At 35.7% G+C, this 17,556-nt stretch overlaps 2 protein-coding genes across 2 annotated transcripts in view; one reads left to right on the top strand and one right to left on the bottom strand.

The window, feature by feature from the left end:
* Positions 1–3,917, top strand: part of LOC128219846 (tyrosine-protein kinase HTK16-like) — a 45,218-nt gene extending 41,301 nt beyond the window's left edge. Inside the window, exon 19 of the mRNA XM_052927955.1 lies at positions 679–3,917. Within this exon, the coding sequence (XP_052783915.1) occupies positions 679–870 (192 nt within the window). The 3' untranslated portion in view covers positions 871–3,917. The remainder of the gene's footprint in view (positions 1–678) is intronic.
* A 9,167-nt stretch (positions 3,918–13,084) lies between these two features.
* LOC128220590 (uncharacterized) lies at positions 13,085–15,697 on the bottom strand. Its single transcript, XM_052929038.1, has 2 exons — positions 14,166–15,697; positions 13,085–13,549 (listed from the first exon to the last, which is right to left on the bottom strand). Exons 1-2 carry the CDS (start codon positions 15,630–15,632, stop codon positions 13,466–13,468), a joined length of 1,551 nt encoding a protein of 516 aa, XP_052784998.1. The 5' UTR covers positions 15,633–15,697; the 3' UTR covers positions 13,085–13,465.
* Positions 15,698–17,556: the final 1,859 nt, after the last annotated feature.

Below are 17,556 nucleotides of genomic sequence, written 5' to 3'. Positions count from 1 at the left end.
CTGACTCTACGAGACCGTTCTTAAACTACAGTGTTCTTTGATCTGTCAATGGTGTCTGTATATGTATATGACTTATGGTTGCATAATTTTTTCTTTTGAACTGTAATAAGTAATATTAGTTTTTAGCTTTTTTCTGTTTTTGAAAGAAAAGTATTGAGTTATTGTCATAGCCTTGATGTCCTTGTCGTCAATCATCATCGTAGTGCAAAACTTTACCCTTTGCTATAACTCAAAACTGGTTGTCTGGTTAGCGCTGTGGTCAGTGCACTCGCTTCTCACCTAGGTGACCTGGGTTCGATTCCTGGCCTGGGCACATGTGAGTTAGTTTAGTGGTCACCAAGTGGGACAAGTTGGTTTTCTCCAGCCAGGTACTCGGTCTTCCCCCACAACACAAGACCATACTCTCGCGCAACATCATGCCAACGAGAGTGATTAATATAAGTTACAATATAACTTGTTTCATAATCGTCGTAAAAATAAAAAAGCTTAAATTATCGCAAAACTTGTTTAAGCCCTAGAAAATTTGCAATGTATAGAAACGCCCATTTCTTTGACTTAATGATGCATGAGTTGTGTCCCTCTTTTACTAAAGAGTAGTAACTTTAGGCCCTGCTTTTATTGTAGAAAACAATTACAATATTTTATCAAAATCCAAATTATTATTATTCATTTTTGCAGGTGATTCAGTTCATTGAAGAGGGAAAAAGGTTAGACAAGCCCGAAAAGTGTCCAGTTGTGGCATACCAGCAGATGTTACAATGTTGGGAAAAGGAACCTAAGAAGAGACCGTCGTTTAAGATGCTGAACTCTCATTTTACAGAAGAAAGTGAATATGCATGTGTTCGAGACATAATGAAGTCATATAGATGAACATAACATTGGCAGATTTATTCTGTGGAGTGGCAGATAAACCATTTTAAACATGGAAGATAAACCATTTTAAGCCAAACACTATGGAATGCAAATTTTAACCTGTTTATCAGGGGAGTTAATTGCAATAAGTATATACGCATTTACATTAAAAACATTAGTTGTAGAGTGAATTGCCAAAAATGTGAAGTTCAGAGGGCAAAATGGGGACCCCATAGCCGATGTGTAGCATTAAAATTGACCAAGCTGGTTGAACCATGTATGATTATCTAATGCTGCCATTATAGACGGTAGTTTTTATTTTTATACTCCAGTACGCATGTCCTGAATGTATGACTTACTTTTTGCAAAATGTACATATATAATATTACGTTTTTTACAGCTTTATGAACTTATGAATAGTTGAATTATTGTTATTAATCAGAGAAAACTATGGTTTAATGGTATTTGCCGCCAGAAGCCATCATTGTGATGCTTATATTGCAAAAATTTATAATGAGAGCTGATTAAGTTGAGGATTTATCTGAAATAAGGGTTTGGAGCAGTCAATTTCAGACTGGTGTGCAGTTGTTATGTTAGTGTTTTACTGGGCATTTGCATGAAAAATGGTAATAAGTACCTTGAAATGGATCTAAAAGCTTTGGAACATTTGTACAGGTTTCAGGGTGCCTTGACTCTGCTTCAGGCCTGAATTCTTCATACTCAAACTCAATTTTAAGAATTGCAATACAATCGACCCCCGTTGACTAACTCCCAGGGACCAACGAAAATACCTCGAGCCTCAGAAAATTCAAGATAAGCTTACTTCAAGTTTATCAAAATCAGTACTTGACATTGAGATCGAGCCAAAGAGAAATTCGAGCCAAGCAAGTTTGTGCCAACCGGGTTCCACTGTATTTATAGTCTTTTATCATCCTTGATGCATTTATATAATTCTATATATATATATTATAGTGCTATGAAATGGCCATGTCTCTGATTCAGTGTGAACTGTTAAATGAATGGCCTCGAAGACATTTACTTGTCACTTGATAACCCTGGACACAAAGCAATACAATTGGACTAGGTATTTTATTTATTTATGGTGGTTGTCACCCGATTGAAAGGGATATTTTGATGCTGTTTCGAGGAAAGAGAACATGGTGAAGCTGTATCTCATGCAACATTGAATCATGTCCAAATATTTGAAGCCCTCGTTGTTGTTGATTTAAATAGTTCAGATATATTTATAGTTACACCATATTGCCAATGACTTTTAAACCACTTAGTATACAAGAGCTTGATAAAATTTCTCTTCATATCCGCTGGTGCTATACTGTCTATGAAGAAAGAGAAATGAAGGCATTGTATATGCATGATGTAGTAAATAGGTTAACCTGTAAATTTGTTATCGTTCATATTTTGAATGTTAAGGAACAAAGCCCCGTGCTTGCCACGCTCGCTTGTGTTATATTCCATTAGAATTCTTATGGTAAATGTGAGATACATCAAGATATACAACGATGCCATCAGTTTGTTAGTGTTTTAATATAGTTTATATTATAGCTTTAAGTAATAATTTCCATAAAAAAAATCTTTTTACAAAATTCATGATAATTATGTCCAAAGATGTTATGTTCACGAAATAAGTTATATAACGATAATTGCATTTCCAGTCGCTAATATATATATATATCATAGAACGCAACTGGAAGAACGTCACTTTCAGTTACGCTTGTGGGTTTGTACATAAAAAAACAGCACTTTCTTCTAGTGTATGTCACTTTTTATAGATTGTCACGTGACGTCATCTCGACCAATAAAAAGGACTGAAATATACCAATCATATATTTATATCATAACATAATGTTTACTGTAAAACACTATTGTGCTTATTAAAACTGTTTATATCTATGAAGTACTTTTGAGTTATATGATATTGTGCAATTTCTAACCACCAATGATTCTACAGTCAGTTTGTAAGATACAAAACTAAGTAAATATTTTGGTATTGTGAAACAATTGATGGAATGAGTTTTGGTGCATCAAGTTTATTTGATCTTAAATATTTTGTTTTTGTTCTTTCAACTCAACTGGCCAAATGCCAGAAGAGCTTATGCCATGGTGTAGTGTCCGTCGTCCCGTCGTCCGTCCGTGCATGCATAAATCTGTAAGCAATTGCTTGTGAACGTGATTAAGTATCCAGTTTTGATATTTTGACAGCACAGCATCTTTTTCAAACTTATACAATAGCAAGATATCCATACCCATACATGAATGCTCTGGATTGAAAATGACAGAAGAGTCATGCCAGTAGAGCATTGGCTCTCATGGACCTCTTGTTTATCTTTTATTTACACGGTAAAGCTAGTATTAGTATACGGTTTATGTATGTGTTAATCAAAATTGAGATATTTGCTTTTAATTGTAGCACGGACCTATAAAGTCCGTGGTTGATATTTTTTATCAAATCTGTGGTGCTCTTATTATGGCGAAGGAAACTGGAGTCATCTCATTAACGATCGAAGTACAAAACATCTGAGTTCAATGATTATTAGAGTGACACAATTTTAAATTGAAAATATTAAGGTGAAGAATAAAGTTGTTATTTTTTGTTGTTGTTTTTTAAAAAGCTAGTATACCTAATCAGATATATTACTTCGAAAAAAAAAACGATCACATAATATTTGCATTGATAAGATTGCCTTAACCCGAAATTTTGTTGAAAAAAAGAAAACAACAAAAGAATATTTTAGTATTTTTCTACTGGTTTATTATTTAACTCTGATGAATTTTCATCATTTACCTTTCTATATTTAAAGATATTAATTTGGAAATAAAAATATAATCATAGTCATAATATTTCAAATGATGAAAAATTTATGAGCATTAAAGCGATCACTTCTCCTTAATTGTACTTAATGTAAAATGTTCTTCTGAAAGTCATGAAAGTTGGACATGAATGGAAACCAATTACCATATTAACCAATACAGTTTTTTTCATAATTGATTTCAGTGATCTTAACTTTTCTATTAACTATTACAAATAATAAAAACATAAAAAGTGATGACTTATTGTTCTTGGTTGTCTTTTTCATCTGTGTGTCAGCTTCTTTTTGGAAAGAAATGTGCTTACTAATCGTTTTCAACTGATTATCCACCGCGGAATCGAAGATTTCGGGAGGGGGATATTGTTTTGGCGTCCGTCCTTCTGTCAGTCCGTCCGTCTGTCAGGTACCATGCCTTGGTAGGCATTTATCAGAAAATGTTCAAACTTGGTTAGAATGCTCCCCTTGATCAAATCTCGACCACTTTTAAACGTGGGTCACTTGGGGTCAAAAACTAGGTCACTAGATCAAATCTTTGGAACATACCAGAGGCATTATACATGGTCAAATATTCATTAAACTTAATCAGAATGTTCTACTTGATGAACTCTTGGTCGTAAATAAAACTGGGTCACATATTATCGAAAATTAGGTCACTAGGTCAAATCTTAGAAAAATCTTGTCCAGAACCATATCATGGTAATGATTGGTCAAGTCATGTACAAAATTGGCCATGATGTACCCCTTGAAGAAATATGGATCACTTAAAAATGTGGGTCACATGGGGTCAAAAACTAGGTCACTTGGTAAAATCTTACAAAAATCGTTGGAACATACTAGTGGCATTATACATGGTCAAATTTTCATGAAACTTAATCAGAATGTTTTCCTTGATGAAATCTTGGACTTATTTGAAACTGGGTCACATATGATCGAAAATAAGGTCACAAGGTCAAATCTTTCAAAAATCTTGTCCGAAACTATTTTATGGTGGTGATTGGTCTGATGAAGTTCAAACATAGTCAAAATGTTCTTTTGGGTTAATTTTGACTGCGTTTTAAAAGTGTGTCATATGGTTCAAAACTAGGTCACTAGGTCATATCTTACAGAAATCTTGGGAACACTCCAGAGGCAATACATCAGCTCTAATTTCCATGAAGCTTAATCTGAATGCCTCAATGAAATCTTAAAAACCTTGTTCACCCTCTAGAGGCTATATTTTTTGCAATATATCTGTACCAATCTTCATGAAACTTGATCAGAATGTTTGCCTTGATGAAAGCTTAGATTAGTTTGGAACTGGGTAACATGGAGTCATAAACTAGGTTTCTTGGTTAATTCTAAAGGTTACATTATATACATTATTTTTGTTATTTCAAACAGTTGCAATCAAACTCATATATACATATATTTCATCAACAATTGATTTCCATTCCTTGTTTCAAGCTTGTTTGGACCTTATTAAAGTGACACTCATATTCAAAAACAATATTAAAATTTTGACTGATAAACCTTAACCTACTTACTAAATAATGTATTTATGGAAAAATAATTACTGATAACAAGATTGTTACCGTGTATTTAATAGCTGAAAACGCCAAAAAATAAATGATTGGTGAGTGATAAAAGATTTACTGTGATCTACTGTCGTTTCATAAGGTATAAATACCGTGTTTTCTGCAGCTGTCTTTCAAATTAAACTCGGTAGCCTTCATAAGAACCATTCTTTTCGACATTTGTTCATCCTTTTTGATGTATTAAAAACATTTCATTAATTGATGTAAATCTGAATTGGGAGTAAGAGTGCATCTTTAACTGTTTGTCATTATTTTGGTTTTAACAAATACTTTCCAAGTATCATTACAGCCCATCATTTTATAATTTCTCATATCATAAAGTTTGGCGGCCATCTTGGACGCCATTTTGGATGGAACAAACTCGCACCAGCCACCAAGTGGCCAAAGCAACTTTTCATAAATAGTAGACATTTTCCATGCAAGCACAATATAAAAATAATTTGTGTAGCAGTCCGGGCATTTTTTAACCAATGAGGTCTTTAGGAACCCAGATTATAATGAATTTGACCGAAATAGAAAAAAAAAATATTGGCGGTCAGATGACATCATTTAGGAAATGACTCGTTGAAAGTGTGTCCTTGCCCTGTGCGCTCTGACGTTATTTGGATGAGAGAGCGAACTATAAGTTGGAAAAACATGATTCTTCCTAATTTATCATCTCACAGTGCAATATCATTTTATTTTATTGATAAATATCCATAAACCACTGCAAAGCATAATTGGTATTGCTGTGTATGCATACATATTATAACAAATAACACAATAATTATGAATAGAATAAATTGGTTTGGGTACACGTTATGGCATCACTAGTTTCAGCCGCAATTCCTAGGGGTCATTGTAATGTTGATGTCATATGCATTAAACATTGAACGTTAACAGAAGAAGAAAGAACTATAGTTTTGTAATACACATAATACATATTTTTGAGATTATGATTCGCCAACAAAAGAAAATAAAACACACACACGCATTGTACTAATTTCCCAGACAAATTACATTGTGGTTGCGGACAGTAATCAAAAGAAACGGTTGCTTAATTGTATGTAACTTTTGACTTCTGCAAAAGCTGTTGCTACGGCTGTCAGATAACGCGAGTCGTCCGTTACTTGAATACGGCTGTCAGATAACGCGTGTCGCTTGCTGCTTGAATACGGCTATCAGATAACGCGTGTTGCATGTTGCTTGAATACGGCTGTCAGATAACGCGTTTCGTCTGTTGCTTGAATACGGCTGTCAGATAACGCGTGTCGCTTGCTGCTTAAATACGGCTGTCAGATAATTCGTGTTTCATGTTGCTTGAATACGGCTGTTAGATAACGCGTGTCGCTTGCTGCTTTAATACGGCTGTCAGATAACGCGTGTCGCTTGCTGCTTTAATACGGCTGTCAGATAACGCGTGTCGCTTTTTGCTTGAATACGGCTATTAGATATCGCGTGTCGCCTATTGCTTGAATACGGCTGTCAGATAACGCGTGTCGCTTGCTGCTAAAATACGACTGTCAGATAACGAGTGTCGCCTGTTGCTTGAATACGGCTGTCAGATAAAGCGTGTCGCGTGTTGCTTGAATACAGCAATCAGATAAGGCTTGCAACTTGTTTTTTGAATACTGCAATAAGATATCGCCTGAAGCCTTTTGCTTGACTTTGGCAATAAGAAAACGCTTGTAATCTTTTGCTTGACTACGGCAATCCGATAACGCGTGTCTTCTGTTGCTTGAATACGGAAATCAGATAACGCGTGTCGCTTGCTGCTTGAACACGGCAATCAAATAATGCTTGTCGCTTGTTGCTTGAATACGGCAATCAGATAACTTGTGTCGCTTGTTTCTTGAATACGACAATCAGGTAACGTGTGTCAATTGTTGCTTGAATACGGCAATCCGATAACGCTTGTAACCTGTTGCTTGAATACGGCAATCCGATAACGCTTGTAACCTGTTGCTTGAATACGGCGTTCAGATAAAACGTGTCGCCTATTGCTTGACTACGGCATTAAGATAACGCCTGTGGCCTGTTGCTTGACTAAGGCATTCAGATAACGCTTGTTGCCTGTTGCTTGACTAAGGCATTCAGATAACGCTTGTTGCCTATTGCATGAGAACGTCAAACAGATGACGCTTGTAACCTGATGCTTGACTACAGCGATCAGATAACGCTTGTAACCTGTTGCATGACTACGGCTATCAGATAACGCTTGTAACTCATTGCTTGACTACGGCTATCAGATAACGCTTGTAACTCATTGTTTGACTACGTCAATCAGATAACGCTTGTAACTCATTGCTTGACTACGTCAATCAGATAACGTTTGTAACTCATTGCTTGACTACGTCAATCAGATAACGCTTGTAACTCATTGCTTGACTACGGCTATCAGATAACGCTTGTAACTCATTGCTTGACTACGTCAATCAGATAACGCTTGTAACTCATTGCTTGACTACGGCTATCAGATAACGCTTGTAACTCATTGCTTGACTACGGCAATCAGATAACGCTTGTAACTCATTGCTTGACTACGGCTATCAAATAACGCTTGTAATTCATTGCTTGACTACGTCAATCAGATAACGCTTGTTACTCATTGCTTGACTACGTCAATCAGATAACGCTTGTAACTCATTGCTTGACTACGGCTATCAGATAACGCTTGTAACTCATTGCTTGACTACGGCTATCAGATAACGCTTGTAACTCATTGCTTGACTACGGCTATCAGATAACGCTTGTAACTCATTGCTTGACTACGTCAATCAGATAACGCTTGTAACTCATTGCTTGACTACGTCAATCAGATAACGCTTGTAACTCATTGCTTGACTACGGCTATCAGATAACGCTTGTAACTCATTGCTTGACTACGGCTATCAGATAACGCTTGTAACTCATTGCTTGACTACGGCTATGAAATAACGCTTGTAACTCATTGCTTGACTACGGCTATGAGATAACGCTTGTAACTCATTGCTTGACTACGGCTATCAGATAACGCTTGTAAGTCATTGCTTGACTACGTCAATGAGATAACGCTTGTAACCTCTTGCTTGACTACGTCAATCAGATAACGCTTGTAACCTCTTGCTTGACTACGTCAATCAAATAACGCTTGTAACCTCTTGCTTGACTACGTCAATCTGATAATGCTTGTAACCTGTTTCTTGACAACGCCATAAGATAATGCATGCCATTTTTCGACTGCTCTCTGTGAACAGTTATTACAAAACACGTATATGTCTGAATCACTGGAACTTGTTCGTATGCATTTAGACGGCAAAGTCCCCTTAGCTCTTTACTTTATAAAAAGGTGTGTCTATGAATATATGTTGGCCCGACTGTGAGATACGGTACTTGTGCTTCTCCGATTTCGTTTTATATTTCCAGAATGAATTCTTCGTTTCGAAGGCGTTGTGTTCCGATGAGCAGAAGCTATTTGTTTATTAGACGTCGCAGGTAATGGCATAGTTCTCGAACGTTTTATTCTGGCTTTATTTTTCACTCCAGTATCCGATCTATTCTCTTCGATAGACTGAATTTCTTCAGCGTCCACACTGCCAGTGCTTGAGTTTTCCAGCTTGTTAAACGTTTCGACATCATTTAAGAATCTTTCTATTGTGAAACTGGAGTATCTTTTTGCATACGAGTCTCGGTCAGTCAATGAATGTACCTTACAAGGGTTTCTTCGAGACAGAAAATTCCTTCGTAATCGATTTGATAATGTTAGCTTTGGAGAGGTATATGTGCTTGGAGACCTTTGCTTTAGACAAAAGGACCTTGGTCTCGTATAGTCCGCTAACTTTAGACTGTACTGTTTTCTTATATCACATTTGGCTGATTGACTTCTTCGGCAACGTTTTGTTCGAAGTTGTTCATTTCCTTGAGGATTTCGGCTATTACCAGATTTGCCTTTAAACGTTTCACTTTTATTTGCCTCCATTACTTTTCCAATGGAAAAATTAGTTAAATTGTCATCAAAATCTAGAGAAAGACTGTTATCAATTTCTATCGGGAGATCAATACTCTGCGCAATAGAGTCATCTGATCGGGCTGATGAAATACTTCCATAATTATGTTCTGCATTTTCGTCCGTAATTGTTGTATTATGATTTTCGAGTTCCTGAATTTCACATTCACTGCCGATTTCAATCAAATTATTTCTTATCAACCTCGTCAAATCCTTATCTTTCTTACTCTTCCACCTTTCATCCATCACTTCCTCTAATGCATTAAACTCTTTCACCTCTATTGTCTCAGTATTCACCATTTCGGGCTGTTCGTACAGTGACTCAATTTTATCCGGACACTTCAACCTCCGTAATATACCACTCTGTTCAGAAGTCACAGAAAACATTACATCTAAATTGATTGACAGAGATTGTTCGCGGTCTCTTTCATTTATATTCTCTCTAATTGTGTTTTTTGGAAATATAGCTTTTTCCTTATCATGACGATTTCCCATATCGACAGCATTCTTCCCGTCATCACTTGCCTTCGTGTTTTCAATAAGCACTTCTAGATATTTCCTCTGTTTGTTTTTAAGCTTTCTTTTATAGTAACAGCACGTAATACAGACACCTACAAACAAGAGGGCGAATATGACCGCTAGTATCCCGACAGATATTGCTACCACCTTGTAATCGTTCAAACCTGAAACATGGACATACAGTCAAACTGCGGTAGCTCGAACATGTGATAACTCGAGAACTGCGGATTGGTCGAGGTCGTGGCTAAGTTCCGACCCTTAATTCCTTCTTTTTTTATTTTGAATATACCTGACTCTAAACTTCGAACGTAAGGTCGGGCGCCGTCGTTCTCAATATATATCGCTGTTTAGTTTTTAACACTATCGTAATCCCTTTTAAACCTGATGAATTTTCGTTAATACGACTATTTCCATTTTGTAGAAAAGAAGTTTACTTTTATTACAACGTTTTATCTTAATATGATTCTTAATGTGATACATACATCCATTTCATCCTAAAACACACACTATTTTAACCTTATATTAACAAAGTTAAAAGATAGGTTTGTCACTCAACGTGATATAAAATCTATTTTGCTATACGTATTATTAATATACATTTTTAGAATGCCTACCTTCGCAATGTACTATCGGCAGAGTTGAAAACAAAAATATCCCAGTTGTTTGTAAAACGTGTTTTACCATAATTTCAATATTAAAATGTTCAATGCATTATCAAATACATCTGGAGAACTTTAAGCCGTAGAATGAATGTGGTTCCAGAAAAAGTGATCTGAGTTTTTCAATATCGGTTAGGTAAATTATTGACATAGCTTATAATTGTTACCGGTATGTCCTTTAAATGCATAATTAATATTTGTACAATAAACTGCGAGGGTTTACAACGGGACGCAAATATTTATTCATTTGAAGGTATCCGACCAACAAGTATATCAATTTCTGGATATGTTGTGAACCATATTATTTTGGTATCATATGAATTGAGTTCGCGTGAAGAAACGAAAATGCATATTTTTACCAAAGATAATACCACAAACAAGTTTTTTTTGGCAGTTAAAGATTTTTAAATAGATTTTTTTTCTTTCCGATTTCAGTTGAAATCAATAACATTTAATAAAGAATTTTAATAATACTGAAACATTGGCATCTGCAAATGCATTGTTAGCTTATTATACCAATTATATTGCGTTTAACTTGAACCCATGGTACTGTGTACGAGTATATATTATTCTCATGCTACTTCATTCATTAAATAACTATTTTTTCTTAGTTATTTTGTCTTCTTAGTTATTTTGTCATGCTCATGTATTATTATATTATATTATATTATATTATATTATATTATATTATATTATATTATATTATATTATATTATATTATATTATATTGTGTTCAAATCTCCCTTGCAGGGCATACATTGAAATACATGAATTGAAGAACAAATATACGGAATGTAATAACCACATGTATTGTGTTTAAATATAAACACAACATAATAATATATAAAATAATTAATACATAATAATTATAAATCAGCCATCACATACCTGCACTCTCACAGATTGATCGTTTTGACAACTTTTTTTTATATTTTATCTTGGAACGACCTGATTTATGCGAAAATGCATGGAAAGCAGTGACAAGACTGCTGACAAAAATCAGATCACAGATTTTCATATTTAAGTTCAAAAATTGATGTTTTATGCACTTTTCTTAAACCGTTAGTAACGCTTTTAGCAATAAAGCATTACTTTTCGAACGGAAATATGAAACTCTGCGATCTGATCGTTTGACAGCAGTCTTAAATCACTGGTTTGCAGATATTTACGCAAAAATAGCTCATTCCCAGACAAAAAGGAAAAAAAAAGTTGTCAAAACGATAAAATCTGTGAGAGTGCAGCTTTAAATGATACCGCCATTATATGGGGCCACCATGCATCTAATATTATAAGTATCTATCATGTGTTTCCGGTACGGATCGAAAAATCCGACCCGAGGGCACGTGCGTAGGCCGGTAACGAGGCTTGCCGAGTTACCGGCCACGCAGCGTGCCCGAGGGTCGGATTTTTCGATCCGGACCGGAAAAACATGATTGATATTTTTTCTTGCATATCTAAATTTATCAATTTGTGGAAAAAATGACGTTGAAAACGAACTTTTGTACAATTACACCAAAAAGCGCGTGCGACGTTGTTTACTGACGTCATAGAGCGCAGAGATTTTAAATAACTAAAAATAGCGTTTTTTACGATTATTTATTTTTAATTTTAATTGAAAGTCTTGCAAACATATATATTTGATTGCGCTTTATTGAAATGGCATAATATATTGTTCATAAACCATACAATAAATGAAAAAAGAAGTGGCGCGTTGTTGCGCGTGACTCATCTTACATGGGGTATGTAAGATGTTTTTTCCAGCACTGGTCACATGACCGGAAACACACGTCCGGTATGCAAGAAATACAATTATTATATCAGTGTGTGTATACCACGTGATAAATTACGTCATATATGTTACGTCGGAAGGCAAAAATTTGCTTAAAATGAAGACTTAAATCAAAGATATTATTTACAACACCATTTTAAATGAAACGAAGAGCAGTCTATGCCGCTTAAAGAGCCCCGCATTTGTTTTATTTCCGAAATTTGATGAGTGTATTTGATCGTATATTTTCACATTGTTATTTTTAAACTGTTTGGCTAATTTGGCTAACCAGAAAATAACCAGTTTTATACGATTGGCTACAGACTCTGAGCTGGCTCATTTGTAGATCGTATACTTTCACATTGTTATGTTTAAACTATTTGGCTAACCAGAAAATAACCAGTTTTATACGATTGGCTACATACTCTATGCTGGCTTATTTGTAGATCGTATACTTTCACATTGTTATGTTTAAACTATTTGGCTAACCAGAAAATAGCCAGTTTCATACAATTGGCTACATACTCTGAGCTGACTTATTTATGGATCGTATGCTTTCAAATGTTTATGGAAAACGATTTCCCAATATATTTGCTACATCAAGAGCTTGTCAATGTTTATAGGTCAGTAGGCGAGGAAATGCTTAAGGGGGAAATTCATTTGAAGTCAATGTTAAGCGATAAAGAGTATTCGTTTCATTTTATGAATTTGTAATAATTCTCTTACAATCCAATTTTCTCTGCGATCTAGGTACCATCGATATTGTTTTGAAGTGCACCGTGTGTATGATACTAGCAACTGCAATCAGCTCATCACTTTATATCCCAAATGAGAGTATTATAATTATTTGTTTTCAAATTTAGTTTTTTTTCCTTATTTTCGGATAAATTTCAACACAAGCATCACAGTATTAACTTTTATTGGACAAAATAGAGAGTTGCGAAACACCACTTGTAGGGGTATGTGTACATTTGGACTACTTTTTGTGCACTACGTCATTAAAGTTTGTGTCCATTGAACAGGTTAAGAATGGCATATACAATAGCATGGGCAATGTGATGATGCAAGCATCAGCTATCCGTCCAGTACAACTTCGAAGTGAAATTTCTCAAACGATTTAAAACCCCAAATGTAACTTTGACACGTACGTGTAACTACACGTATAAGGACACGTATACATGGTTCGTAACCTGTCATTATCCAGTCAGAATAAGGCTATACATACAAGAATAAAATGAAGTAAAGAACTTTCTGTCAATTTTAGCTTCAATTATTCTCATCATTTTCTTCTCTCAGTAAAGCTATCCGGTCTTTGCACTCTTGGCGACGTCGACCGCGCGTTTTTGACGTTCCTCAAGCTTTTCATAATCGTCCTCTGATATGACCTGCAAATGAATAGAACATTGCAAATATGGTGTTCTTTAACTTCGTTAAGATATGTTTTTAAACAATATGGTTTGTTCTTATGTTGATTGATGTAGCGATACCTTCAGGTGATACAAAGGGCCGTATTCAATACGCAACTGTGATTTAATTTTACGATATAGCAATCGTAACAACTCGGCCATTTCCGGCAAGCTTCGAGATGTTCCGATTGTAAGATATAAGTGAACTTAGGCTGCTCTGATAGGATGATAAAACTAATAGTCCAATAAAACAAATCCGATGTTGCTCCATAGAGTAAGATAAATCTAGGGTTCTTATTGAATACGGCTCCAGGCGCTAGGTTTCACAAAAACGTAGTTGAACACACCAAGCGAAGACTATTGAACTATTTGATTGGATTGTTAGTTTTACTGACTAATCGAAGAAAAGAATTTCAGGCGGAATCATTTTTTCTCGTCTTAGATTGTTCGTAAAACCAGTCTCTGCTCTTGTTTTGTGAATTATACACCTTATATATTATAAATAGATTTCCAAAATATATCCGAAATACAGCACAGAGTTAAACGAGCGCATAAATCTAATTTGTAACATCATTAAATCATTAAATAAACTTACTTTGAACCAAAGGAGATCCGACCATTTGGAGTTTCCTACTTCGAATCGCGCTAGCAATTGACATTTAGTTGACTTGGGGCCTGTCCACACTTTACCCTGCCAGGCCCATGATTTATCAACCCTATCTAGATGGTACCAGCCACTTGCACTCAACACAGCGACGTCGTGGGCATTCTGGACGTTCGCTGTAAACGTCAAGTCTTCCTTCTCCTCTAGGTGATGAGACAGCGGAGCTTCAATTTTATACCACGAATTCCAAAATGTGCCTTCCTTTGGAAACGGTGACCATTTATTTGACGGTATGTCGGCAATAATCGTTTCATCCTTCAAAGTCTCGAGTTTTCCTTTGTTCATTGCCCGGCCGTAGACCTTTAAAGAATACTTGCCGCTCCTTGGAAAATTCAGCTCAATATACCCTATGTCCTCTTCCAGCCAATGTCTTGAATGTTCGCTGAAATTCAGCTCTTGTTTGTCATGTAGTTTAAACTCGACCGATAGCTGAATGATCCCGGATGTATCCACCTTTATTTGTAACACGCCCGTGTCTGGTGCTTTGAGCACCTTTTCCACTCCTTTGTCTTTGCTTTCAAAGCTTAATGTTGGAATAAGTGATGGTCTTTCTTTTCGGATCATGTAGTTGCAAACGTTTTGAAAATCAGCTTGATGATTTTCCCTAGCCAGAAGTTGTAATGTAAATAGTCCCTGTACCATTAACTCAATCTCCACAATAAACACAACTTCGTTATTCTTGTCTCGAAGAAAACTTACTTTGAAGCTTTTAGGGTTAATTTTAGCGTCTTCCCTAAATAGAACAGCATCAAACTGAAGCTTGTTTGAGTTTTCGAACACGATCTGTACAACTCCCTTTTGCATTAGTATTTCACCACGAAGGTGGGTTTTCGGCTTCAATCCAAGTTTGTGTGAGTCTAAACCGGGTCCCCATTCTTCTCTTGGATTGGCTGGAAACGGATCTATGGTTGCTGAGTTTTCATAAACAATACGTGTTGTCATTAAACCTTCCCAGACACAATCGTCCTTGGCAACAAATAAATCACATATGTATGAACATTTCTTCGGAAAGCGAATTCTTATGTTCACCTTTGTCTCATTGAGCAACGTTTCTACAAACACATATGTTTTCATTCGGGCAGCACTTATTGAATTGTCGTGGGGAAGAAGTCTGCATTTAAATTGCAGACGCTCGTCAACCGGAAACGACAATGAAATAGTAATTTCTGGTTGTTTTAGCACTAGGACTGATTTACTGTAGTTTAGCAATTCCATGTCAAGATCAAAGAATAGTCTCCTAAGTAAACAAAGCTCGGTCAACTCGCTGCGACTAACTGGTCTTGCTAACAACTGCCAGTAGTCTTCATCTGGAAAATGCGTAAATATGAACCTTTCTGGGTCTTGGAACACTTTCTGAACAACTTCAAACGGGTCAGTGTCTGCGTGGTCTCTTTTCATCTTACTGTTAGCCTTAGTATGTTCATTTGCATTAGCTGTAGCATCTAAGACGGGATCCACCAGCAACCAAGTGTAGTTCACCAGAACCGCCACCCATGAACCCCGAGTCTTGTTCAAATCTTCTCCCGGGACGTATCTGTTGTCACGGATAAACCCTTCGACTAGTTTTGTTTTGATTCTTGCGTATCTAGAGAAAACCAAAATTGTAATTTAAATTGTAATAATAATAGTATTTAATATAACTTAAACCTACACAGTTTTCACAGAATAAAATATAAACGGGGGAATTGACAATTTAAAGCTGCACTCTCTCAGATATACCGTTTTTTACAACAATTTTATTTTTTGTCTTGGAAAGAGCAAATTTTTGCATAAATATCTGCAAACAAATGATAAAAGATTGCTGATAAAAAAAATCAGATCGTAGATTATAATATTTCCGTTCGAAAATTAATGTTTTATTGCTTAAAACGTTACTAGCGGAGAAAAAAATCTGAGATCCAATTTTTGTCAGCAGTCTTATATAACTGGTTGCCATGGGTTTTCGAAAAAATTGGCTCGTTCCAAGACAAAAAATAAACAAGTTGTCAAAACGTTCAACCTGTGAGAGTGGAGCTTTAATGCCGAGTGTGTTATATTTTTTGCGATCCACCCAGTGCTAGCTGTGTTGATTTAATAGCGTATTGATATGAATATATTGTTAATTCAATAATACCATATGTGCTTATATATGTGTATATACGTTTTGTTTGGTTCTTGAGACGATGCTTTGCAAAGCTGTTTGCAGCTTGTTTGATTTCCTGTATTGATAAGGTAGAGGCCATTTCGAATTTGTGCTGTTTCATCTAAGTCATAATCATTCTAAGAATTATTCTTTAGCGTTCAACATATTTTGATATTCGTTATGTTCCCAGAAGGTATAAATAACTACTTTAAAGTACATCCATCTTATGAAATCATTAGACCCACTTTGATCGAAACAAAATACCGTTAATTGACAGTAATGTAACACGGTCAACATCAACTAAATGGGTATTCTATCTTCAATGATACATTGCAAACTGTTGCGCATGTGAGTTTGGTTAGTAGTCACCAAGCCGGACAAGTGGGTTTTCTCCGGGTACTCCGGTTTCCCCCACAACACAAGACAGCACTCTCGCTCAACATCGTACCCATGAGAGTGATTAATATAAGTTGTAATAGCTTGCTTCACAATCGTTATAAAATTATATAAAGTTTTGGGACAAGACCAGTGGCCAACTGTTCAACAAGGCTCAAAGCTTAAGCCTAATAGAAACTAACCGAAATACGTATGATGATATGAATTTAAGACAATTGTACTCGGGTATCATTAAGCCATAATGCCCTAATCATGGAAAAGGCAGAATATAAACAACTACAGTGTTGATAAGAATAATATATTATTTGTTAAAAATGATTCTTAAATGTTATTACAACGTTGCGGACTTATAAAATATTACCTGCACATAGTGCGAAAGAGGATGCAACATTCTTTCCTTTCACCAATGCTAGCCGTGTCTCTTTCTTTATCTTGCAACTGCTCCTTTACAATCCAGGAAATAATGATTATCAGTCTATCTTTATCATTTTCTAGACCCTCACAGATGAAGTTTACAATGTCGATCAAATGTCCATCTTTAACTTTGTCTGGAATCTGAAATTCAAACATTCACGTTATTGTAAATTTTGATGCACAAGTTTTCGTTCTAGTATAGGGTAAGAAGTGAAAAGTAAGAAGCGTATAGAAAAGAGTGTAGGGTAAGATATGTAGAGTAAGTAGTTTATAGAAGTCAGTGTTGAGTAAGCAATGTTGAGTAAGCAGTGTAAAGTAAGCAGTGTAAAGTAAGAAGTGTTGAGTAAACAGTGTAAAGGAAGCAGTGTTGAGTAAACAGTGTAGCGCAAG

The sequence above is a fragment of the Mya arenaria genome, chromosome 15 (genome assembly GCF_026914265.1).
Source record: "Mya arenaria isolate MELC-2E11 chromosome 15, ASM2691426v1".
NCBI lineage: Eukaryota > Metazoa > Mollusca > Bivalvia > Myida > Myidae > Mya > Mya arenaria.
Note: the sequence above shows the minus strand (reverse complement) of the source record. Positions and strands in the feature narration are given on the sequence as shown.

Excerpts from the sequence above, each read along its gene's own strand:
- LOC128220590 (XM_052929038.1), bottom strand. The coding sequence starts at position 15,632 with ATGAAAAGAGACCACGCAGACACTGACCCGTTTGAAGTTGTTCAGAAA. Across the intron at positions 13,550-14,165 it reads CGGATCTCCTTTGGTTCAAA|GTCATATCAGAGGACGATTA; the intron begins GTAAGTTTATTT and ends ATTCATTTGCAG.